Consider the following 26706-nt stretch of genomic DNA (forward strand, 5'->3'; position numbering starts at 1 on the left):
CTCCTTCCCTGGCATCTGGTGGGCACCAGGTCAGCAGTCCGAGCCACCTGGCAAGGACCCCTGTCCGACAGTAGACAGAAGGAGCCGGCGCCAGCCCTCTGCTTTCCCACCTCTGAGCCACAGCCTCACAGGCCCGCTGATTTGCATGCGTTGGCAGCGCTGGGATGTGAGTTTGCCTGGGGAGCAATTCTCTGGGTGAGGGAGGTGGAAGCACAGGAATCCTGTTCCAGCAGGATTTTCACTCCTGCCTGGTAAACATGCAGAGAGCATTCTGCAATGCGGCCGAACCTCTCCCATTTCCGGGCTGCTTCTCTTCTCACCAGCTCCGCTCCCAGGTTAACCCAGCAAGACTTCCTCTGTCATTTTATGACCACTTGGCAAATGTGCTGCCACTTCCTGGGATAGCAATGATTAAAGCAACCAGGACCTTGGAAGCACTGCTGGGCAGGCAGCCGCCAGAGCAAACCACGAGACTTCCCAGTGAGGTCATTCAACCCAGTCAAAACACTTTTCCCCAAGACCCCACAGACACTATGCCTACCTTTTTTGTTACTTGAGATCCCTCCAAGGAACTGGGCACTGTTGCCTAATGGTCAGAGCTCTGTACAGAGAACACACTGTAAACTGAGCTTGAGGGTTACTTCAAAGGCTGTTTTATGCTGGACCTTGGGCAAGTTGCTTGACCTCCATAGCCTTCAATTTTCCTTACATGTTAAAACAAAAAATTCTGCCTATATTCCTGCCACCTGCTTCGTAGGAGCAAAGAAAATGCCCAGGAGGAAACTGAGGCTGGCCCCTGAAGCCACCTGCAGAACAGGACACAGGATGTCCTTGATGGGCTGTGGGAAGAACACCGGCATAGGGGATGGGAGATCTGAGCTCCAGGTCTCCACCAGCTGAGTGTCCCCGGCTGTGGATAGCAGATGCAAAGATGCAGCGTGTGAGCCATGCCCAGGGCAGACATCACTAATGGACCACCTCACTTGCTTCCTTTTCCTAAACTCAGTGCATAGTGACCACCACTGATGATCAGAAACAGCTCTCCTGAAGAAACCCACTTGCTACCCCAGGACAGGATGGTCTTACAGGGTCCCTCCACCTCTGACCGTCTGTGGCTTTGGGGATTTTCATGAGTTAGAGCTTCTTCCTCTCTAGAATGGCAGAGTAAACGCGACTGACCTCAGGGCTTCCTTGCAACCCGGCCTGTGTGAGCGTTCCAGTGAGTTTCTCCACCTGCACAGTCATGAGGCTGAACCCCGAAGCCTTGGTCTGCAGGCCCTTAACACAGATGTCAGGAGCGTGGAGCTGAGGAAGGCACTCACTGCCCACCTTTGCTAAAAGGGAAGCCCAGCCTCCTCCGACTTCCCTTTATTATCTGTCATCATTCTTTGATAAATAAAAGGCTCCTCGCCGAGGTTTTCGAATTTTTTAGGAAATAAAATTCCTGTTTCTTCTCAGTCTGAGCTATAGATGGGACTCTCTGGGGCCCCCTGCATTGCCCCTGTACCTCCTGCTGGCCTCACACTGAGGCCCAAAGTGGGCAGCATGGTCAGAGGCTATGCTGAAGAGGCCAGGGACTCAGGCCCCCTCCTGGAATGAGGCCAAAGGGCCAGGTTCCCCAGCAAAGTCTCCACTCATGATCTGCTGACCCTAGAAAACAATAAAAATCCAACTTCAAAGGAAAAACTCTGTTAAAGAAACCCAGGGTTCCCATCGCTCCTAAATAAGCGCAGGTCAGAGAAGCACCTTGGTCGCTACTTTTCTATCAGAACTTTCTTGTGCTCGAGGGGACCACACAGACACTCCCAGTGCAGCACCCACCACTCACAGGTAGGGAAACTAAGTCCCAGAGAGGATGAGTGATGAGCTAAAGGTCACACAGGTAACACATGGCAAAGCAGGAACAAAGCCCGAGCTCCGATGCCCGGACTTGACTCTCCGCCATAGCCCAGGGCTTCCCTAAAGGTCACCTCCAGACCAGCCCCTTCTCTACTCCTTGCCCAGCCCTGAGAGGGGAAGAGGTTCAAAGAGGTTTAAGGTTGGTAAGAGACACTTCGCCACCCCCTTCCCGGGACTGAGTGAAGTGCGGGTGAGAAGGGTGGGTGGGAAGAGCAGGGATAGCTACCGAGAGGGGCGTGCAGCCGGGCGCTGGTCCTCACGTGGGCACACAGACGTCCTTTGTGCCGCTCAGAGGGGCACGTGTGTGGTAAGAAAGCTTAGATGGGAGATGCTATCTCACATTTGTAGAACAACTCTCACTTCTGAGAGCTGCCACAGATACACTCTTGTTTCATTCATGCCTCACAACTTGTTTTACAGATAAGGAAACTGAGGCTGGGCCATGGCACCTGAGCTGGAGGAAAGGAAGTTGGATCTCAGGGCTGTGGCTGCAGGGCTGGTGCGCTGGCCAACACGCATGGGTCTTGGGGCGTGCACTGGGTTTGTTCCTTTCTGTGCAGTGCACTTTCATATCTAGTCCTTATTAGAGTCTCGCCTGCCTGTGAGTTCTACAGGGCCGGGATTCCAGAACTCCTGTTTCACCAGTGAGTACACTGAGGCTCAGAGAGGGCGGGGCTGGTTAATGTCACACAGCCGTCTTCCGCATCCAGACACCATGCCATGCCCTTTCCCTCACGCGGGGTAACGTAGCTTCCTCTCCTTCTAGGGCCTGTGTTCCTAGGGCTGGAGGGGCCACTTCTGAAGGAAGAGTGATAGGGAGGGGGGAGACTTTGTCCAACAAAACAAGGAAACAAAAGCAAAAGACAGAGGACTGCCTCTAGGGTAGGGAAAGGGCTTTTAAAGAAACAGGGATCTCAACCCGTTGCTGTGACCTTGAGAAAGTCATTCCTCTTTTCTGACCCCACTCTCTTTCCCCATAAAATAGGAGAATGGGACTAGATCAGAGAATTTTCAAACATTTTGGCAGGAGAACGCTATTTTCAAATAATAGGGATTAATTAATAGTTGACATTTATTGAGCATTTACTATGCACCAAGCTTTGTATTAAACATTTTATATACAGGAGAGTATTTAATCCTCACAACCACCCTATGAGTAGGTGCTCTTATTATCCCCATTTTACAGATGAGGAAACTTGAGGCTCAGAGAGGTCAATCAACTTGCCCAAGGTTACTGATTAGTAAATTGCCGAGTAGAAACTCAAGCCCACGTCTGTCCACCAGCCAAAGCTGACCACACCACAGTATATATTGACATACTATCTCCAAATGAAAACACATATGGAGTCGCCACAGAAACTTGAGGGGGGAAAAAAAGATTTTTCCAGAACTATAAACATCATCTAGTCTCCTTGAATCTGTACCATTCCTAAACACTGGGTCCTGGGAGGAGGGGTCTTTCCACCAACTCCCTCCCCTTCTTCCGGCCATTTCCTGATTGCCTGGAGTCAGTTTGTTTGAGGGTCCTTCACCAAAGCACGCTTCCCACTCCCAAGCGCAGGTTGATAGGACAGTGTGTTGGCCATGAGTGAACGAATTCACAGGTAGGTCTACTCAGGAGACAGCCCATATTCCTAATAGAGGGTCCCTAGATTGGCCATTGGGTCACGTGTGGACACTCTGTCCTTCTGATACTAATACTGGCAAATGGCATTACTGTATGGCAGGCTCTGCTCTAAGCGCCTTACACACGTTGGCTTATTCAGTCCTCACAGCAGGGGCTTCCCTGGTGGCACAGCGGTTAAGAATCCGCCTGCCAATGCAGGGGACATGGGTTCGAGCCCTGGTCCGGGAAGATCCCACATGCTGCGGAGCAACGATGCCCGTGTGCCATACTACTGAGCCTGTGCTCTAGAGCCCACTAGCCACAACTACTGAGCTCGCGTGCCACAACTACTGAAGCCCGTGTGCCTAGAGCCCGTGCTCCACAACAAGAGAAGCCACCGCAATGAGAAGCCCGTGCACTGCAACGAAGAGTAGCCCCCGCTTGCCGCAACTAAAGAAAACCCGCGTGCAGCAACGAAGACCCAACGCAGCCCTAAATAAATGAATAAATAAATAAATTTATTAAAGAAAAAAAGCCAAAAAAAAAAGTTCCTTACTCTCCATAATATTAAAAAAGAAAAACAAACAAAAAAAATCCTCACGGCAACTCTAGGAGCCTATCCCTGTTATTACCTCCATTTTACAGTCTAGGAAACCGAGCAGAGACATTAAGTAACCAGCCCAAGGTCATATAACTAGTAAGTAGAAAAGCTGGGATTCAAATACAGACTCTGGCTCCAAAGTCTATGCCCTTAATGCCTCCGCCTTGGTAAGCTGGGGGCAGCAGTGCCCTTCCTAACACGTTACAGGAACTGAGAGGTACAGCAACCCCCACCTTTCAAATAATAACCAGTGAGCACAAAGGGTCAGCATGTGCTCACGGATCTCAGCATCTTAGAGCCGGAAGTGATCTTAGAGACTCTCAAGTTCAGACCCTCCGTCCAATGCACGAACTCAGGCCTGAAGACGGGAGGTGACTTGCTGACACAGGTTCATGGTAGAGATGAGTCCAGATTCCATCTCTCCTCACATCTCCTCAGCTAGACGAGAAGGTGCAGACTGTTTCTCCAGTTTCACTGGTAGAAAAACTGAGATGACTAGTCTGTTGTCAGCAGAGGGAGACAGGCCCGAGCCCAGGACCAGAACTCACTCGATGGTCCTTAAGAACCCAAGCATCCTTGTGACGCTGGGGTAAACTGAGTTGGGGCTAGGCGGGGACGGGGACCCAGCTGGTTCTCCCGAGAGGCAGAGGTCACAAATACCCAACTCAGCCAGCCACCCTCAGGCCTCCAGGGGCCTGAGGGGAGGGGACAGGGACAGGGTGGGAGCAGCCAGCCCAGTGCTACCTCCCTTTGATACCTTGGAGTCCAGAGCAGACATTTCCCAGCAGGCTTAACCCTTCTTGTGCGTGCTTCCCTTCTCAAGAAAAGCTTAATCATCCTCATTTGAATTTCAAATGACCTCTCCCCTCTCCCCACTCCCTGCCCCAACAGGCTTTGAGGCAGGGATATGGAAATTCACCCAGCAGTATGGAAATCATTGCCCTATGCAAATTGGGCGCCAGGACCCCATCGTCATAGCAACTACTGGGTTTCCTCTCCTTTTGGCCCCTCTCTGGGCTCTCTGGCTTAGATTTTTTGTTCCTCTTCCCAGCAGGCAGGGGGGGCACCCCTCACCGAGGTGCCCAATGGGGCCCAGACCAGCCAGGCTTCCTGCCTGCTTCTCTAGTGCAAATCTGGACCCAGATTTGGTCTCACCCAAGCGAGACCAACCGCTGTTCTTTTCTCAGGCTAGCCTAATCCGAGGATGGGCTAGATGGTGGTGAGGAAGCTCTGGAGTCTGGAGGACACAGCGATGCCCCTAGAGGGGGTGACAGGAGAGGAGAGACCTAGAGGGCTTCGGTGGTGCCAGTGATAGGAGATGGAAAGCAGGCACGGAACCTGTATGTTAAATGCCATGCAAATGAACACCTATTATTTTTTGAGTCAACAGCACGAGTGCTTTCTGGGGAGATGCCTGAAGCTCTGTTTCCCGTGCTCCGAGCTTGGCACAAAGGCCTGCCGTCCCTGAGTCTCCCAGGGCCCTGCTGTTACCCAGGAGCTCCCCCACAGTCAGCTCTAAGCCCGTGGAGAATCCAGGAGGGGACTTTGAACTGTCCGTGGCTGAAGTCCCTAGAAATGAAATTCAGCCTCCTTTGAGGACTCTGGTCATGCTCAGCTTCCCCAGCCCTGTCCTACCAGACCCTCAGGCTCCAATGAGAGGAACGCAGCCCCAGTTGGGATGACCTCACGCGGCTTCCCTTTTAAGGACATGTCTGCCCCTCTTCCCCTTGGCTGTGGGGAGTGGGGAGTGAGAGGAGACAAGGGGAGCTGCACCTGCTTCTCCCCTCAGCAGTGCTTCCAAAGGATGGGTCATCCTGGCAGAGCCCTTCCCTTCCTGAGGGACCCACTAGCAAATGCGGGCAGAGACTCCAACTTCCGTCTCCCCTCCCCCTCCTGTAGTTTCACAAACCCCACCACCACCACCCCAGCCTGCCTTTGATAGAGCCTTGACCAGAAAGGAAGACTGCCAGTGGGTGCACCCCACCACCAGACTGCCCAACCTGCCCTGAGGGCTTTGAGGTGGGGATTGTGTGAGTCGTGTGTGTTTGCACGTGAGTGTGAGTCGGGCGTGTGTGTGTCTGTGTGTTTGGGAGTGGGGCGGACGGAGTGTAACTGCATTTCAGTTGTCCGGATTGGGGCTGCTCTTTTTTTTTTTTAATAGGATTTACTCTTTTTCTTTTCTTTTTTTTAATTTATTTATTTAGGGCTGTGTTGGGTCTTCGTTTCTGTGCGAGGGCTTTCTCTAGTTGCGGCGAGCGGGGGCCGCTCTTCATCGCGGTGCGCTGGCCTCTCGCTATCGCGGCCTCTTGTTGCGGGGCACAGGCTCCAGACGGGGCCGCTCTTCAAGCTCGAAGAGGCAACCCTAATTTGGCGGCTCATTTCTTTTCAAATTCTTTTTCCACTTGTTCAGCATTTTTCCACACCAGGTGTTCATTGCTGTAACTGTTTCTTAAGGAGGAGGGTGGACCCAAGAGACCAAAAGCATTTACTCACAGCTTATGAGGGAGGGGGGCTGCAATTTGGGTGCCTTAGTGAAGGGCTAAGGCCCAGAAGCTACAGTGTTGAGTCTCTGGACACTGCTCAGGGCCTCTCTCTCTCTCTCTCTCTCTCTCTCTCTCTCTCTCTGTGTGTGTGTGTGTGTTGGTAGCGGGTTGGGGGTGGGTGTCATTTCACCCCTGGCAGCAAAGGATAGCCAGGGACTGACCTCTCCTGCTGGATCTCCCCATCATTGCCCCCACGGCACCAACAGTGGGAGTAGGAGGGATGCTAAGAAGGTCATAAGATGTACCCATTGCCCATGGGATGCCAAAGGAAAGGGGCATTCTTATGCACACTCTTATCCTCTAATGCAGGGCACCTCCAAGTGTGGTCCAACAGCCAGGCTGGTCTGAGCTGTTCATTAAGGTCGGAGACCAGATGCGTCCAAACACAGAGAGTAAGAATTTAGAAATGTTCACAGCACCCCAAGTACGTCATTAGTGAGCGCTCCCTGTGGACGCAGTGGAGACAAGTCTGGGCCCTGTTGAATGTGTGTGGTGGGTACGCGCTGCATACCAGTCCTGCACGGTGGGACTGTGGACTGCTCTGTGACAGACCGGAAGTAAAACGACCGGTCCTGCAGCCCACGTTGTTTGAAGCGGTGCCCTAAGGAATGACGGCTGATGAAACCAAGCGGAACTCCAGATGGTAAAAGACAGCACACAGATGCCCCCACCCGGCCCCCTCGCTTTGTTCCCTCTTAGGCTGGAGAGAAAAGGTCCATGTTCTTCTGGGGGCTGCAGAGATGGCAGCTGGGGTGGGCAAGGTGGCCTTCCTTAAAGAGATCTCCGAGAGGAAGAGGGACGGGTGTCAGGCAGGACATGGCTCATTCACCTGCACTGGTGCTAAGGTTTAACATAATTTTATATTTACAAACATACCTGCTACCCAGAGGCAAGTATTAATTTAGTCCATATGGACTATTACCCCTCTTGAGATTGTGACATACACACTCCTAACACATTCATATATAGTGTGCTTAGACTTTAAAGTATCTTGACTCATTTCTGGACACGAATGTGTTATAAACCTCCTGATTTCAAGCAACATATAAAAAACCACTGCTATTAAAAACACTTCACAACACTTTCATCTGAGCAGCATGGTCCTGCCCTGTGGGCTTGGGTTTGGGACTAGATGGGTGAGAAAGTATGGCACAGGTGGGAGCTGCTGTAGTAATTCTTTTATTTGCAGAGGTTCTCTGTGTGCTAGAGGCAGGTACCTCCTGACGCCACAGGCTGCTCTCCCGAGACCTCTGGCACACACAGCCACAGTATGAAGCCTGGATGGTGAATTAGTACCTCCTCATCTCCCTGCACAGAAACTGGAAACGTGGTGAGATGGAAGCCACTCTGGTTTGAGAAGGCCAGAACCAGGGGCAAGGGGCTTATGCTGCAGCGTGAGGGTTGTAGACAAGAGATAGGAAAGGACTTCCGACACTGCGAATTGTATCCTACAAGAATAGGTGGCCAAGAGAAATTGTGGGGTTAGCTTTTCTTAAGGATGGAAGATAAATGAGGGGAAAATAGCTCTAAGAGCAGGATCCTTTATTTTCCAGGGATAGTTTTGAAATGGCTTCAAAGGAAGAGAGAGGTATGGACAAGATATCCTCTCAGAATCCAGGGATTCATATCACTTCCCCCTGGACATCTGGCGGGGCTGTGGCTTCCTTTTTGTCCTCCAGAGAGGTAAGGGAGAGAGTGGGTACAGACCAAGGCACAGGACCAGAGTCATCAGGCTTGAATCCTAGAGCCCACCCAGCTCATTCTCTTCACTTTACTCCCTCAAGCCCTCTCTCCCGCCATATTATGACAAGGAAACTCGAGTCTAAGGCACAAGCAGACTTGTCCCACACTGCTCAGTGACAGAGCTTTGTCTTGTCTCCTGAACGTTTCTGATAATTATCAACCTAATGATGGACTGTATTTGTATGGTGACATTCACTTTGCAAAGTGCTTTCACACCCACACTGTCATTTAATCATAAAAGGGTGTGTGTGTGTGTGTGTGTGCGCGCGCGCGCACGCACACATGTGCGCCCGTGTGTCTCATTTAGAAAGAGCTGTCAATAGCAGACTGTTCTGCACCTTCCCCCAAGTCTCACCTCACCCCAGGTACTTCCTAGACTTCTCTCGTCCTCTCTGTCATTGAAAGAATAGTTTTATTCCATAAACATTTGGGTTAAAACCCACACACGTCTCTAGAGCCTTCCACCTGTTTCTGCCTGGAACTGCACCTCTTCGTCGCAGTGAGACGTAGTTTCTTTATCCTTAGCTCTTTTCTTGGGGACTCACTAGGGTGGAGATGGCGAGGTCCCAGGAATGAACTGACCAAGACGGGGTTTCTCTTCTTGGGTCAGTTACTCATTATTTCTTTGGGCCTTAAGGAGAATCACTAATCTCTCTGGGCTCCCCTATATAATCGTGTCCATTCCGTCTTAAAACCATGCAGAAAGTTGCCAGATTTAAGTGAGGAGACTTTCTGCAAAGGGTCCCCGCACAGCTAACTCCCCTGGATGGTCCTTCCAGACGGTGGGACACGGTGAGCCATTTCACCTCTCAGATAGGCAACTGAAGCAAAGAAGAAGGGCAGCAGGAAGGGATGACTGAACAGAGTCCGGTCCCCACCCCCTTCCTTCTTGCTCCCCTTTTCCTCCCCTGGGCTCCCCTCGTGGAGCCCTTCCTTCCCAGATCTCTGAGCAGCACAAGGGTCCTAAGGCGTCTGCTCCACTGTCATCTGGGCCTGCAAACCCCCACTCCACCCATGACAACTGAGCCTGCAGAATGTGGGGAGCCGGGGCTGGTGTGTTGGTGAGGCTGGCTCAGGATGAGAGAAGAGATGGAGACAGTTCTCTCCAAGGCCAGATTCTTACTCTCCACGGTTCACCAAAGGGAGTAAGCGGACCCCAGCCCTCTCTTCCCCAGCAAGCACATTTCGGCACCAGACAAGGCTTCTGCCTCTTGGATGAGACCAACCCCCCAGCAGGGGCTTGGCTGTCCTCTGGCCAAGGAGGAGAGCCAAGCGCCTTGGCTGGAGCCGCCTGCCATAATTTCGGCATCTCCCTGATGCCGCCACTCTCTTGTGTCCTCTGTCCCTGGTTTCCTGTGCTGGTCCCCAGTCTTCCCGCCACCATCTCTGGGTAAATAGTCACTAGAAAGACCCAAGTTTAATTCTGTCATTTGCTAGATACAGAACCTTGGGGAGATCAGCTAACCAGCCTCAACTTCCCCGTCTGCAAAGTGGGATGGTGTCATCTACCCTCACAGAATTGTTGTAAAGTCCAAACGCACTGTTTGAACGTGCTCTTCCAAACACAGGTTGGCCCTGTGATCCACTCCACCATGAAGCCCTGGAGGAAAGCTCCTGGAAGACAGGGACTGTTTCTTCATCTTTCTGAGCCCAGGGTCTGACACAAGCGAGGACTGCCAGCGAGGTCAGAGAAGAGGACGGAGCCTGAACAGAGCAAGGCAGCTGGAGGTGTCAGAAGGAGAGCGGGCTGAGGGGGTGGTGGAAGGAGGGGATATAGGGGCTGAGGGAGGTGTCGGGGTAGACGGGCAGAGCTCAGGGCTGAGGAAGTCCCCACACAAATGCACGGTGTGGGAACTGATGGCAGAGAATATGGAAAAGCAGAACTGCATACACATCTTTAAAAATTCAGCCCTTAGAGGCTATCCAGCACCAAACCCTCCTTAATGGGGAGGAAAATAAATGTCTGGGTGGGAAAACATTTGCCCAATAATCTGCAGGGAGTTAATAGCCTGCAGTCAGGACTGAGTCTGATTACTGGTTAGAAGCTGTGTGATCCTGGGCTAGTTAGTTTCTCATTCTGAGCCACAGTTTCCTCATTGATAAAAATGGCAATTGTAAGAATTAAATGAGGTAATGCATGTACAGTTGGCTCCACGGGCCTGGGTATGGGAAGGAGGCTCCGTGGATGTGACTGGCCTTTCCCTTCTTCTTCTCAAGCCCACCGTATTTGTCCTCCCCCTGTGTAGGAGGCTACACTGTGACCAGAGTGGTCAAAAGTCATAGGGTTATCTGCTTGGGTGCTTGGGGATGGTCAGTTATGGAGCTGGGAGCTTTTGAAATGTGGGTAAGGCTATGTTCTTATCAACCACTCAGTTGAGAACCGGAAAAAAAAAAAAATCGGTGTCAGTCTCAAGAAGGAAGGAAAAGTAAAAACGGGAAGTAAGAGGAAGGATAGAAAAGCTGATAGTTCAGAAATCTAGAAACGGCTTGGCTTCAGTCTTCTGCAGGGTGTGGAAACAACACTGGCCAGGGGGACGGGAGCCTTCTCTGGTCCCGAGCGCTGTCACAAAGACACTGAATTTCTCCTCTGTCCACCCATGCCTCGGCTTCCTCATAGACCGAAGGAAAGGAAAGGATGAGCTAGCTGCCCTGCCACGTCTCTACCAACCGGGAGGTCTGTGTCTGGACTAGAGAACGCTCTCCTTTGCAGTCCTGGCCAGTGTGGAGGGGAAATTCACTTCCCTTTCCCAGCTCCCACCTCGTGCACCTTGGGGATTTCACACAACACAGAGGGTGCTCTCAGGGAGCTGGGGCTTTTGTTTATAGTTTCTTTAAAACCCAGGGACAAACCACCCCTTAATTCAGGCACTGTTGGGAAGGGGAATCTGCCTTTTAAAAATTCAAAGGAAGCCATTAAACCAAGTTGGTAATCGCTGTGACTCACGATAAGTTTTCCTCTGTAAAAAATGAGTCAGAATGACTTTCCAGGAAGCTTGGTTACTTTAATTAGCTGCCTCTTTTTTTCTTGCCCTTAAAAACATGCAGTAATTTGACAGTCACCTAAGTAAGGATGCTACCAGCCACCAAGCTAAGCTGCTAGAAGTGAAGGATCTGGGAATGGAGGCGTTCTGACAGATGAACTAAAGGGACTCTTTGGAGTTGAGGAGGACCCACACAGAATCTTTCCCTGAATGGTGGAAGGAACAAAATCAACCTGTAGGGTTGATCCACTTGGCCTGAGTGAAGGGGAGAAGGGCACCCCAGCTACCTGCAGCCCCAGAACACTTAGCATCAAGTCTCGTTGTGTATATTACAGAATCTTAATGATGCCATTAGAGGAAATGATGACCGCAGCTGTCAATGTGCCAAGCACTGTGCTAAGGGCTTTAAATATCTCAGTTAACCCTCAACCCACTCTCTAAGGTGGACATTAATTGTCCTCTTTAGAAGAGATGAGGCTAAACTAACTCATCAGATCACATAAACCAGTCAGCAGCAGAGCTGTGATTCTTACCCCAGGTCTGTTTGATTCTAAATCCATACTCTTCAAAGGTCATCTGTTCCTGCCTCCTAGGGAAGCAAAGCGGCTGGTCCAAGGTCACATTCTGAACTGGCAGACACTGAGATGACACTCGTATTCTGAAAGTCCCAGTTTATGTTCAGACTCTTTCTCCTTCAACCTTTCTCCTTCAAGCTCCCACAGTCCCAGACAGGAGGCCAGAGCTTGCTGAGACTGCCTGTAACGCCTTAACCTGCCTAATCCCCACCCAGGTTCTGAACTCCCTCTGCCTCCTGGATCGCTTTTCAGGGTTTCATGTAGGTCCTTCTCACTCCTGACACAGTTGTCTTGACTTGGTCCCGTAACTAATAACAGAGCACCAGAGCTATCCTGTTAAGTGTGGACTTCCACCCTCACGGACACTCTCTTAGCTGTGTCACCACATACCTGGGGCAATATACCTGGCCCAGGTGAACAGGGTCAGCTCTAGCCAGCCTGCTACTGGGAAAGGGTGACTCAACTTCTGAATCAAGGCTTCTGGACTCTGGTTTTTCTCTAGGGAAGAGTTCAGAGCAGAGATGTACCTATTACTACTCATCAGGTGAACTGATATGAAAGCCTTGCTGGAGCTCTGGAGATGAAAGGGAATTTTCTTCACAACTGGGGAGAACAGATACCCCACTCCACAGACCTTTAGTAAAACATACTCAGCTAATAAATCAATTGACAAATGGTTGCAATTGGCCCACTCTCTCCAAGCTTAACTGTTCCCAGACACAAAGCAAAGTATAAAACATGTACCACTACCCGTGTAAACAGAGAGTTTCAAGACTAAATTGAGGGCAGAGGGGCAGAAACGTTTATGGTAAATGTATGCTGCAGATGCCTCCACAAGACCCCCAATTATCGTGTCCCTGATCCTGAGTCTTTTAACTTCAAGAATGGAACTGGACTCGGGTTCGTGCCCCGGTCCGGGAAGATCCCACATGCCGCGGAGCGGCTGGGCCTGTGAGCCATGGCCGCTGAGCCTGCGCATCCGGAGCCTGTGCTCCGCAGCGGGAGAGGCCGCAGCAGTGAGAGGCCCACGTACTGGAAAGAATGGAACTGGACTGCACCTGAAGACTTGGGAAAAGATTTCAGCTCTGGGGGACATCGATTCTATTCCACTTCTAATTTCTATGCCTCTAATGATCCAGATGAAAGACTAATTGAGGTCTTGTTGGGATACTATTAAAGTTATTTGGTGATGTTACAATTTATGCTCATCTTTCTTCAAGTTCTTTTTAATTATATGGAGTTTCAAAGCAAGGTTTGGACCATGGAGTTAAAAGAGAGAGCTAGGGGCTTCCCTGGTGGCGCAGTGGTTGAGGGTCCGCCTGCCGATGCAGGGGACACGGGTTCGCACCCCAGTCCGGGAAGATCCCACATGCCATGGAGCGGCTGGGCCCGTGAGCCATGGCCGCTGAGCCTGCGCGTCCGGAGCCTGTGCTCCGCAACGGGAGAGGCCACAACAGTGAGAGGCCCGTGTACCGCAAAAAAAAAAAAAAAAAAAAAAAGAGAGAGAGAGAGCTATGAAACTTTCTTCTCAACTCTTCCCTCTCCTTTTCCTTTTATTCACAAAGCAAAGTCATCTACAGGCACCAAGCCCTCCTTTCTGGGTCTGTTTGCCACCCACATGCATGTAATTTGGAAGAGGAACACTTGTCCATGGGCCTCTTTGATTAGTTCCTTGAGTAGGATTATTGAGAAATCTGGGGTTAAAAGGCCTTAGTTCCCATCTACCAGAGACACATTCTGCCTTCTGTCAGTCAGTAGCAGCTGGGAACACAGCCTGCTGCTTCTAGGGGTCTTGGAAAAAAAATGGTACTGATGAACCTAGTTGCAGGGCAGGAGTAAAGATGTAGTCATAGAGCATGGACTTGAGGACATGGGGTGGGAGGGGGAAGCTAGGGCGAAGTGAGAGTAGCATCGACATATATACACTATCGAATGTAAAATAGTTGGCTGGTGGGAAGTAGCTGCATAGCACAGGGAGATCAGCTCGGTGCTTTGCGATGACCTAGAGGGGTGGGATAGGGAGGGTGGGAGGGAGGCTCAAGAGGGAGGGGATATGGGGACATGTGTACGCGTATGGCTGATTCGCTTTGTTGTGCAACAGAAACTAACAGGGTATCGTGAAGCAATTATACTGCAATAAAGATCTATTAAAAAAATAGTAAAAAAAACGAAAAGCAAAAAAACAAATGTTACTTAAAAATGAAAAAAAAAAAAAAAGTGAATCTCCTCCCTAACTTCTTGTTTGTTTCTAAGGATCTGGCCCTTTCCTAGCCTAGTTTCAGAGGCTTTGTTCCGTTGTATACCGATGTCTACTGTTCAAAGGCTCCAGGGTCATACCCCCTGTCTCTAGGGAATCCCTTCATTTCCTAAGACCCAGCCTTTGGGTCTGATTGGCTGAAAGACCAAGCCGGAAGAGGTACCATGTTATTCCATTATTCGATGAATTCCAGTAACTCTGTCCTGCCCTTGCTTTTCTGTTTCATTTCCCAGAAGAGAAGACCCTTACCTGTCTCCACCTGGCTGAGAGCACTTCGAGCAACTGTAGAATCTGCTACGTCCCCACTCATCTTGATATCTGCAGGGAAAACACAACTGATTTTAGTAACAGGTCACAATTTTTCTCGCTATGACATATGTGGCTTTAACTAAACAGCGAAGATGAATGTGTAATTACAACAAGCATCAGACTTTCAAATTCCTGATTCCTAAACATACAACTATTAGAATATTCATAAGCTTGGGGCACATATCCCCTCGTCCCAGACTTGCCTCCTTTCCCCCTTTCTCCAGTGCTACTGCAGGGTCTCTCCCCTTTGCATCATTCACGGCCACTTCCTTCTATCACCAGGCTCAGTTGGTAAAAATTTAACAAGGGGAAGGGTACAGCGGAGAGAGGGGAATGGGGAGAATGCTCCTCATTCTCCATCCTCATTTCCTTTGGGATTTGGGGAATGTCTGTTATTTTTTAAAGTAGCACAAGAAATATCCATCTCCTGTCCTCCCCCTCATAATAACTCTACCTTGAGAGGTAAGAGTACCCTTGAACCAAGGCTTGCCCTTCTCATCTTTTTTAGCCAATCCTGCCTCTATTCTCTGCCTGATTCTCAGAGGTCAACCCACTGTCTGGTGATCAAACCCTAGCTCCTGTGTGGCCCTCCTTGGGAACCCTTACCTTCTCTCCTACTCCTTCAACGTTCTCAGTAAGAAAGGGATGGCAGGCGGGTCAGCGTCCCGCGGAGAGAGAAGACCTACACAAGGCCCCCTGTCTCAGCCCCCAAGTGCTGCGGGTCTGGCCTCTCTGCCCTGCTTCATTTCAGTAAATTAAACATTTACCCACAACAGACAGCTGCCGCTGCCTAAGAGGCCCCTAAGTCTCCTCAAGGGTCAGCAAAGAGAAGGAAAGAGACAACTTTGAGCTAACTCACTCTCAGCTCCTCTCCTTATGAAACCACCCCAATACTGAAGCCGTTAAAGACAGAAGAATATTTTATTCAAATCATGTTGACGCCCCCCCCCTTCTCTGGGGCAGCACTTTAACTCTTTCAAACCAGATAAAGTCTTGGTGAGCCAATTTGCATACCCGGTCCCCCAGCCAATCCCAGGTAAGCAGCCCATCTTAATTTGGGCCACATAATTGGGCAGTTGACAGTCTGGATGTCTGAGGTCTGGAGATGACCAGGACGAGGGAGAAGGGTGGACCTCCGCCCCAGGAAAAGCAGGAAGAAACCGACTTTTATTTCTTCTTCTTCTTCTACTTTTTTTTTTTTTTTAGGGCAATGACGTGTGTGGTTCTGGCAGAGGTTTAAAGTGTGGTCCCAGGGGATGCAGTGACTGCAGTGCAGGAGGGGTGACTGCCATGCCAAGCAAGACAGAGATGGGGAGTCCCGAGGTTCTCCAGCCCTTGGAACACCCCAGGAGCAGGGGAGGGAGTAAGCAACCTTGGGAGCCACTGTAGTTTGAGGAATAGTTTTGAGACCGGTCAAAGTGATGACTCCCAGGTAAATACTTGGAGCTCCGTACAGCCCTCCCCAGATATCCACACTGTCCTGCGTGGTTACAGACCTCTAGGGGAAACCCTGCAGCCACACTTGCCACCCCTCTCAGTGCACTACATTTAAGAAGGCATTTCTCCAGCCTAACCAAAGTCCTTCCTGCTGCAGTTTGAAACTTTTTGTACAGTCTGTCATGCATGAATATGCAGAGTAACTAGTGTGGGCCACCTGGACAGGTCTGCAAAGGGCTTCTGCTACTCCACGCTTTCTGCTCCAGTGGGGAAATGGGCTTAGCTTCGTCCCACCCATGAAGGGCCACGCTGGAGCTGGGCATTGCCTATTATAGATCGGCTCAGTTACACTTCCCCATAGGGATCCTTCAACAGTTCAGAGAAAACGTCAGAGACTGCTGGGAAGGGGCGGGAGGGGGGTGAGTGCTCACCACCTCTCCCGTTGCTGAGCACAGGCTCCAGACGCGCAGGCTCAGCGGCCATGGCTCACGGGCCCAGCCACTCCGCGGCATGTGGGATCCTCCCAGACCGGGGCACGAACCCGCGTCCCCTGCATCGGCAGGCGGACTCTCAACCACTGGGAAGCCCTCTCAGTGGGCTTTTAAACCTGCTTCAGTGGCGCTGGGAATTCAGAGCATGGGTTTTGACAGCAGACAGACCTGGATTTAATCCCAGCGCCGTCCTAACTAGCACAGGGGGACCCTGGCCACACATTTGAACCTCAGTTTTCTCAGCTAAAAAAAAAAAAATGAGAAAAATGATACTTCCCAGAGTTATAGTGAGGAGCAGATAAGATACTGAATGAAAACCGCCTGGCACAGGTCCTGGTACAAAGGAAGCACGTGATAAATGAATTAACTAAACAGATACTTAGGCTTCGATCGGAGTCCCCTTCTCCCATTACCAGTAAACAGCTTTGGTTTTTCTGTCTAAGCAGTATCGTAATTTGTCCTTTACCTGGGAAGCCATCTGCATTCTCCCAATTCTGACTTCATGGGAAAAACGCTCATGGGGACAAGAAGAGTTTAAGAGGTAGTGAGGGTGGGATGATGACCAAGTATTCTGAATCAACTTATTTCAAACATCTGACGTTTAAGAAGGGTGACATTTTAGCTAAACCATAATTCTATGCCTGTAACCCAAACACTCCTCCAACACCCATTCCCTGCACCACCTTTAACTCTACCCAAAAGCCATCTCTCGGATCTTTTAAATTAGCATAAAAGGTAGTCCTAATCATTTCTAAAATTAACTTTTGAAGGAGTCAAAGGCTCCACACTCTTCCAGGACATCTACTCATTGGATGTACCCATTATGGGAGCAACATTGTGACACTTCGGGATTGGACAGGGATTTGAGTCTGAATGGAGGGTCAGGCTGAGATGATCTGTAAAACCTCTTAATGCCCATAGGATGTTAAGACACTGAGAACCTGTTCCTGTTGGGTAGGAGGCCGAGGCTGATGGGTGGGACGAGCTCTTGGGTCTCAGACTAAAAATGGGCCAATACCGAAACTCGCCGAGACGCCATAACACTTCGCCTGTCGGACAGCACATGCCGGAGGTGAGTGAGAGAGGTGTGGGGTGCGGTCAGGCTTCTCTGCTGTTCTAATCTCAGCTGGCAACTGAGGAGGCTCCTTGCCATCACTCCCTTCCCTGGGGAGGCTCAGCTGGTCCGTGTAAGAATCCAGATACCAGATGCAGCCCCTCATCTGCTTCACCGGCGCTGTCACCCGCTGAAGCTGGATCGAAATGTTGGCCGCTGGCCTTGGCCTCCCTGTGCCTTGGCATGACCCAGCAGCAGCCCCTCCTTACACATCTGTGAACCAGGATGTGTGTGTGAACCTGCAGGAGCAAAGTCCAAGGGGCAGCACTTCCCCAGGCTGCAGGCTGAGTGTCCACGCTGTCCTGGACCTCCTGGGTCCAGGCTACGCCAGGAAAACAAAAGGTCCACTCCTCTCTCTCCTACTGTCCATCTTCATCTCTTCGGAAGGGACTGGAGCTCCCTCCTGACTTCTCCCTCCCACACCCACTGCTTCAGACACTTCTACCAGAGGGACTTCAAGGGGCCACCGGTCCTACTTCTGAGCGAGCCAGGGCTCCAACTCTCCCCTGGAGGAGATGCTTCTCGCCTCTTCTTCAAGAGAAATGCACTTCCTCTCAAGAGACCTTCCAACCCAATGGTCCTGAGCTGGAACTGGTATCAGTCTGTGAGACTCGATCCTCCTTTCCCAACGCTGATAGAGAACAGCTCACAGTGAGGAAAAGGGCAAAAAAGAGATGCTCTGGGACTAACCAGGTGTCCCCCTCCGGCTGGTTTCCCACTGTCTCCTCCATCTCTTCTCTCCCTCCTGGCTTGCTGTCTGACTCTTGTCTACCTGCCTTGGGCCTGGGAGGGAGGAGCCCCTCCTTAGCCTGGGTGCCCCTGTGTCTGGTGACCTCATGCCTGCTCGGGTGTTTGTGCTCCCACGTGAGAGGTGCGCTACAAGACACAAAGCGCTGAGGCCCCAGGCCAACCCGAATCACGGCCGGTGCCCAGGTTATCAGAGCAAAAAGACGGGCTGACTCAGGGGCCGCAGTGCTTGCGGGGCTGCTGAGTGGGGGACCTTACGCATTACTTTGTGTGCCCCTGCTCCCCCTCCAGCCCCCCCAAACTGTTGCAGTAGATCCATGGAGGGGGAATCCCCAAGGGCCTAGGACTGGGGATTTACAGGGAAGTGCTGCTTATAACGCAGCCGCAGGACACAGGATCACTGGGAGGGGAAAAGCAGGGCTCAGAAGAGACCAGATTTCCACAGGGAGGATCCTGGACGGAGAGACCCTAGAGAGGGGCCCCCAGGGAGACACTCCATAGACGGATCCTCCCTCAGAGACCCCACAGCAGGGCCCTCGATGAAAGACCTTACAAAGATGACCCCGGACTAAAAAGCCCACTGAGAAGACCCAGCAAAGGGAGCCCTCAAATGGAGACCTAGTTAGAGAGGCCCCACAGAAAGTCCCAAATCGAGCGATCCCTTTGAGGTCTCCAAAGGGGAACCAGACACCACAGAGAGGCCAGGCAACCTCACAGGGAGGCCAGGCAGCCCTGAGGGGAGATAGGCTACAGAAGCGGGCTGGGGAGCAGTGGCAAGCAAATGTAGAGAGATGACTCAGGTCACCCACCCGAGGTAAACAGGTGGACGGAGAACCCACCTGAGGAGTCAGCGCACCCTGGGTTTAGCTCAGTCACCCGCTTTGTGTCTGCCTGCAGGGGACAGGGCTGGGGGAGGTGCCCGGGCTTCTGAAAAGCGTCAGCCTGGAGCTTCCTCCCAGGCCAGGCATGGAGGGCTTGGCCTCCTCACCTCAACCTCACCCTCTCTTTCCTGCTCTCGGCTAGATCCTCTTAGCCCCCAGGCGGCCTCCCTGCTGGGTCCCAGCTGCCCCCCCCCACTTCCCCCAGAGCAGGAGCCCCCAGTAGACCATGAGGTGGAAAACCCCCAGGAAGTCTCTGATCTTGGTCCTAAAGAACTTCCCACTGGGGGGTGTGCCTTCAGGTTTTGCTCCCATGCACACCTAGGCCTTCTTGGTGGAAAGTGGAGAAAGGAGAACCCGGGATCTGCCCCCAGCTATGTCCAGCTCCATGCTGGTGCTACGAGGTCTGAAAATGGACTTTCCCCAGCCATTGGATGGTACCCAGTTGGATGATTCTTTCCGCCACACCGAGCCCTCCCTGGCATGTCCTGGCACCTGGGGATCCACTCAGAGCTAACACCTCACCGTCTGCTGGTTTTCACTCAGCCCCACCAGGACTGCGTCTGGGAAACTGGGTCTCCCCCGTACACCCACTGCTGCTTGATTTCAAGGATTGGCGGCTCCAGGAAGGGCCAAAGCCTCCAGCCTGCCCTGCTCCTTGGGGTAGGTCATGAGAATTGACTCCCTCACTCTTCCTCCAGAAAGGAGAGCAGGTAACAAAATTCCCGTCAACAGCCCTGAAGTCCTTAATGAAGGTCATTCATTGGGTGTTGCCCCCTTTAAGAGGCAAGTTGCTGGTTTGAAATGGCCAAATCAGGCTCAGCTTTCTCCACGTCAGTCCGTCTCTGCTCAGGCCCTCAGACCTCCAGAAGGCCCACTCCAACACCAAGTCCAACCTCCAGGATTAGTAGCTCCAGTCCTTGCCCGGCTGTGGAAGGAGGGATCAGCAGGGTGAATGGAGGGGTCTGGGTTCACTCCATGCCCATAGACCTTTCACGCAGGGGAAACTGACTCCCAGAAAAGCATTTCCATGGCCTAGGTTCCCACCCCTGAGGAGAGGAGGGCTTGGCATCTAAATCCATGGGACATAGAACACAGAGGATGTATCTCTCCCTGCCCCCCCACCCCCCAGACACAGAGATGGAAGCGCTTTCCCACAGGGCCCTGTGCAGGCTTCTCCTCCTGTGCGTCCCACAGAGCTCCAGCTCAGCCCCCGCACGCAGACTCCCCAGCCCCGCCGCGCACCAGCCTACGGCACTGCCTAGGCTCACGGAGCAGGGGAGCAGGTACACCTTCACGGGTGGGGTCTGCTCCACCTCCTCTCCCAACACACATGGGGACAGGTAGACTCACCTCTGACACACACGGACACATGCTTCCCTAGGCCCTGATCAATACGTGTGCACCATGGCACCTGCCCCAGGTGTGCCTCTGTAAATGCCCAGCTCCACTCCCTTTTCCTAGGCACCCCCTAGACCTTACCAATATCCACTCTCCCTATACTTCACGTAAATGCCTGGGACACCAAACACGCAACATGTGGATACACGTATTTCTCTCACTTCTGCACTCCAAGGTCCACACCCCTGGCTGAGCCAGTGAGCCACCCTTCTGCAACCAGTGAACAGGGCAACTTCCCCGAGACTACCACAGCTCAGCACGCCCAGGTCCCACAGGGCTGCGGCTCTCCAGATGCCAGCGCTCTCCAGATGCGAGGCTTCAGAAGCCCTCCCACCCTCCACCGTAGCCCCTACCTTCATTCTTCCCCAAAGTCCCCCAGACGGACCCTGCGCCCGCCAGCTCGGGGCGACCCGCTATCCACACTGCCCTCTCCTGGCCGCTGGGGAACAAGACCCCCCGAGAGCGGCGCCCCTGTCATTCGCCCCTGCCCGAGCACAGTGACACCTGTCAGAGCTCGCGCCCTCCGCCCCTCACCTGGGTGCATGGGTTCCAGATTCACCATCCTGCCCCAGGCGGGGCCAAAGCCAGCTTCCCCCCAGGCCCCTCGCGGCTGCCCCAGCCGGGCCTCCGGGGAAGCCAGGGTCTCCTTCCTCCCGCCCCCGGCCGCCGCCGCCGCCGCGGGAGCCGCCGCCGGAGCCGTCGCCGCAGCCGTAGCGCGCTCCGCTGCTCCCTCCCGCCCACCCGGGCAGCTCTCGGCGCGGCGGGATTGCCACACGCCCCAGGTGAGCACGCGGCGCGGCGGGGCGGGGGCCTCGGGCCACGCCCCCTGGCAGGGCCCCCGCGCCTGGCCCCCGGCCCAGGCAAAGCAGCGATTTGCATTCGGGGAGCCGGGGGCCGGGGGAGGGGGCAGGCGGTGCTGCCGGGGCGGGTCCTGACCCTGCGGAACACCTGTCCGCCTCGGACCCGCCAATGGCCTCTCCCCACCGCGCCCGGCCCAACAGCTTGCCCTACTGAGGAACCCCTGGCAGATTAACCAGCGGGGCGGCGGGGGGGGGCGGGCTGAGCTTCCGTCTGGACAGACACCCCAGCTCTGCGAGGAGCTCTGGAAGTGTTTGGAGAAGCCGCGGGAGTGCGCTGGGAAGAATCTGGTGTTGGAATCCTACCTCTCTGCCGCTTACCGGGCTGTGTGACATGAGACAAGTCTCATCACCTCCCTGAACTCAGTTTACTCATCCGTAAAACGGGGGCAGGTGTTAATCTTAACTGGCATCTATCTATCTGAAGTTAGCAGGTGGTCAAGCTCACCTAGGCCCCCCGTGCATCCTCACCACATCCTGGGACCTAGATGGGGCCCAGCTAATTATCACATTTTCTGGGTGAAGATAGTGTCTCTTGCCTGCCCTACCAGGTCCCAGGTTGCTGCGAGGCTCTATGAGAGTATGATGTGAAAGCTATTTACTAGTGTCAGGGGCTGTGGGAACAGCCACCTCCTCATTTACAGAGCTGGGAAGTGACTTGTCCAAAGGCACACAATTCCCTAGTGGTGGAAGGAAACTGGCTGGGATCAGGTCTCTGGACTCCCACTCCAGTGCTCTCTGCAGCACCCATCATAGACTCGTCACCTGAGCTTCCCCCACCCTTCTCCTCCACTCTTCAGGTCCCAGGAAGAGGTGGCAAGGCGAAGAGACCACCTGTGTATAAGCCTTGAAAGCCGTGTGCCCACAGCAGGCAAGACCTCGCCTTTCTTTCCAGACAGGTCTCCCTATCAACCTGCTTACAGAACAAGTCCTGGGCTTTTCTGCCTCTATGCCTTGTTTGCACTGTTCTTTCCAGTTGGTATGTCCACCCACCATCCACCCCAATAATCCCCATTAGAATATCCAGCATTTATTGAGCTTTCAGTGCATCAGGCACTGTGCTAACCAACACTTGAGAGGCACCTGATCTTGTTTAGTCCTCATAACAACTCGAAAACTGGACTGTTATTATTTCCATTTTACAGATGGGAAGAATGAGGCTTAGAGAGTTTGGTGTGCCCACAGTTACCCTTCCAGTAAGTATCAGGGCTCCTGTTCTAAAACTCTGCACTCTTCTCCCTTCGTGCACTATTCAAATGCCACCTCCTTCTGAAGCTGGAAGTGATCTGGTCTGTTATTAAATTACCATAACGTTTCAATGTTCTTAATAGCCCTGTGGCTCGCTCTGCAGGACTTTTCTTATCCTATCTCCTGGCCGTTAACTGATTGGCTGCCCCCACAGCACCAAACACCGTGCAGGGTACACAACAGGTGTCAGAAAGGGCCCAGTGGGTGCCACAGTGGCCCTGGAGGGAAAGTGTTTAACAAGTGCTTCTTCGGGTCCACACAAACCACTCTACCCCAATCGCACCAACATTTCTTCCTCCCACTCTTGGCAAGAAGGGAGGAGACTTTCTTCCTGTTTCTTCTGGCTGAGGAAAGAGATCAGTAGCTTTTCAGAGGCCTAGTGAACCCAGAGACACGCCCCCCCACACCTTGGCACACTGCCAGACTGTCCCTTCCTTCCCTCCTCTTTCCTCTACTTTCCCTCCCTTCCTCCACTTCAGGTTTGGCCCCAAGCCTGAGGCCATTTCTTATCTACAACTGCACTTCACCTACCACCATCCTAGAAAAATGCCTGCAGCAGTTTATATACCCCTGTGCGCTTGTGATTTCCATATCTCTATTTGCATAGCATTTGTATAGCCATGTTCCCCAAGGGTCTGATTCTCTGACCACCAGTATCTGGAACCTGTTTCTCTTTTCCATGTGCAAAGTTACATTTCTTTTCTGGGCTTTAGTTTTCCAGAAGCCAGAGGAGCATGTACCTAATGATTTCTAAGGGTCTTCCAGCTCTAGTAGCCTAGGATACTGGGGTCCTGGGGATGCGGGTGGGGGTGGAACCCTTGGAGACGGGGCCCATTGGGGAAGGGATGGGGCGTTATAACTTCAGAGTTGGAAGAACAGTTTTGGGTTCCGGACCAGGAGAGGGGGTGATTGGGGGAAGGATGGGAAGGTGAGAGGAGTGGGGGAGAGGTAGCAGACAGGACCTCACCTTCTTTCACTTACTCATTCATTCAATCCATATTGATTGAATGCTTTCTATAGGCCAAGAAAGTGCTACGTGCTGGGCATGTACCTTTTTATTCAGTCATCACACGTTTAGGAGGAACATACAATTTTTAGGTTCCTTTTATAGATGAGGAAACTGAGGTTCAGGGAGGTTAATGCAGCTAGTAGATGGCAGAGTTGAAATTTAGACCAGGCCTGCCTGACTCCAAAGCTGGTACTTTTAATCCTGGCCTCCGGTGTCTGAGCCCGAGTCTCCTCTCCTCTGCTCTTCCCTTCTAGGAGCATACAACTCCAGGTGGAAGGAACCTAGATAATCGTATGAGGGACCAGAGGTCCACAGGGGGTGGGACTTGCCCAAGGTCACACGACGGCAAGTAAAGGCAGTGCAGAGACCCTCTGTTCTCTCTGCTCCTCCTTCTTCTGTTCTTTCTGGGCCTTTGAAGGGCGGGTGGGGCAAGGGGCAGGATTCGATGATTTTTACTCCTTCCCTCTGTGACCTGCTTGATGACCATTTCAACTAGACGAACTGGAACAGGAGTGCACAAGACCCCTTTGTCCCTCCCTCCTTCGTGGAGACCGTGAGTGCTTCTGTGGAACACTCATGGCCTCTGTGAAATCAGCTCTTTGAGTTCTGGGCAGATGGGAGGTAGGGAACGTGCCACCTCCGTGGCCTAATACCCCATTTCTCTGTTTAGCCAGGAAGAGAAAAAGCTGTGGGAAGAGGAGAGAGATAGGGAGTTGCCTGGAGGTTAGAAAGGAACCAGGGCCCCAGTCCCAGGGAAAAAGAAGCAAAGACAGGAAATTTCAGTGCCTTTGGACATCAAAAGAGCACCATGCAAATCACATACAAATGTATGCAAATGACCCATCACTTCCTCCTTTACCCCCTACCCTCTCAACAGCTGGAGGGCTTTTTCAGAGAGCAGCCAAAGCCTCGCGCCAGGATCCTGTCATCCCCAAACCGTGATCAGCGTGGATCCCTCCTGGGGGTCCTTCTGGTCCTCCTGGGATTACGTCTGATCCCCTTGGCTGCACCTCTAGGAAGTTGCGAGCCCCCCCCACCCCCGCCCCGGCCCCATTTCTGTGCGAGCGTGCTAGCAGCTTCTTTTGCTTCAAGGACGGAAGGCTCTAGGAGCTAAGCCTCCCCGTCCAGACACATTGCTGGAAACAGGCTGTAGCCCTGGAGGAGGTGCTCGGGGAGCGAGGTGGGCCTGCACCCTGTTCCCTACCTCAGCAAAGTGGATTTCTTGGCCGCAGGCCTTTCTGCTCACCCTCATTTCCTGTCATGTCAGCTGGTGTGAGTTGTCAGGATTGGGAGAAGGGTGGAGAGCCAGGTGTCCTGGAAGGCCACCAAGTAGCAAGTCCTTTCTAGCTCTTTCTGTCTGCCAGATGGGCTGTAGGGCCCAGAGCGGGGGGATGTGGGGCGGGGGTCAGCTCCCTGCCTTGGGGTGACCTCAGGGACTGAATCCGTGCTCAGGCTTCCTAAAAGAGCGGATGGAAGGAAGATAGAGGCCTTTTAAAACCACACCTCAGAGTCAATCTCATGGCACAGTTGCCAGGAGGAGTATTGCAGGATGGGGGTGGAGGGGGTTCGTGTCAGGGTGACAGAGTGAGAAGTGCGCTGGGAACCAGAATAAAGCAACTTTCCAGGGAAGTGGATGGGAGAGGACACAGCTGTTTCCTGCCCCTGATATCCCTAACGCTGAGCCTCAACCATGGACATCCCACCCTACCCGTCTAGAGGGAGTACAAACTCATTGCCCATTTTGCTCTTGAAGGTTTTGAATAATAGATAATAATATATGTATTTAATTTTAAAACAGCATAACAATCCTGTCCTCCGATGAACTCTTTTGACCTCGGGGCCAGCATTGGGTCTGGGTCCGGCCACTCTAATCACACCTTGGGGCAGAGCCCTGCCTCAAGACCAGCCTCTCCCCGCCTGGTCCCCCTGCACGCTCAGGGCAAGTCTAAGCCCAGGGCGCCCTCTTGTGGTAATAGGCGTGTATGATCCTGACTTGAGTCCCCACGCCCACCCCCACCTCCACCCCGCCCCCCAACCTCTCCTTCCAAGCGGTCTCGCCGCCACTGTCTCCTGTGGTGAGTGGCGGTCCATGTCTGGGGGAACCACAGGCAAGGGCCCCAGTTCCAGGCCAGCTGGAGATATTGAGTGTTAGTTTCAGGCTGCTGTTGGGTCTTCTGGTCCGTGCTCCCCATCCAAGGCCAGACTTTACCATGGAAGCCCAGTTTTGGAGTCACCCCGTCACCGCCTTGACGGGCTGTCAGTCCTGTTGCCGGACAGCTCTGCTGGTTAAAACGTCCTACATCCCACACTGCCCTCCGGAGCTTCTGAGCTCCACGCCAATCCTACACCCGCACACATAGGAGGACAGTGTCATCGGTCCATTCATCCATCTGGAGCTGGGAACTGAGTACCCATCGGAGCTGTGCATTGGGCTAGGGGCAGGGAACGGAACAGAGACCAGGCAGTGTCCCTGCCCTCAGGAAGCTCACAGGCTGGCGATGCTTGCGGACCAGCGAACAGTAAGTCCGTCATCCTGGGGCCTGTGCTGTACCAGGGAAATAGGGGGGACTATGGGGGCCCACAGTAGGGCACGTCTTACCTGAGTCTGGGGGTGGGCATCAGGAAAGACTTCTTAGAGGCAGGGACATCTAAGCAGAAATCCCCAGGGAAGAGGTAGTAGGAGGAAGGGAGCCTAAGCCGTACAAGCAAAGGGAACGGCATATGCCAGGAGGGTGCGTGGCACACTGGGGGGAGCCCACACAGTACAAGGCGGCTAGATCACAGAGTACAAGACGTGGAAAACCACGAGTGAGTGAAGGTGATGGTATTTGCACAGGGAGGACCTTGAATCTGGCCTAACTTAGGTGGAAATAATTCACCAGTTTCAGGAGCAGGTGACTTTTCCTCATTGCATCACAGCATAGGTTTGAGTGCCATGGCATGGGGCGGGGGGAGGGGGAGAGGAGGGGAAGTCTGGCAAGAAGTTTGACTGTGAGGACACAAGGAGAAA

General features: G+C 52.7%; 1 protein-coding gene across 1 annotated transcript in view; it reads right to left on the reverse strand.

Moving 5' to 3' along the window:
* Positions 1-21144, reverse strand: part of POU2F3 (POU class 2 homeobox 3) — a gene marked incomplete at both ends in the record, with an annotated part of 78905 nt that extends 57761 nt beyond the window's left edge. Inside the window, 2 exons of the mRNA XM_082844342.1 lie at positions 14455-14523; positions 21117-21144. Of these exons, the coding sequence (XP_082700468.1) occupies positions 14455-14523; positions 21117-21144 (97 nt within the window). The remainder of the gene's footprint in view (positions 1-14454; positions 14524-21116) is intronic.
* Between the last annotated feature and the right edge of the window lie 5562 nt (positions 21145-26706).

Source organism: Leucopleurus acutus (genome assembly GCF_964270905.1).
Source record: "Leucopleurus acutus genome assembly, chromosome: 8".
NCBI classification, from domain to species: Eukaryota; Metazoa; Chordata; class Mammalia; order Artiodactyla; family Delphinidae; genus Leucopleurus; species Leucopleurus acutus.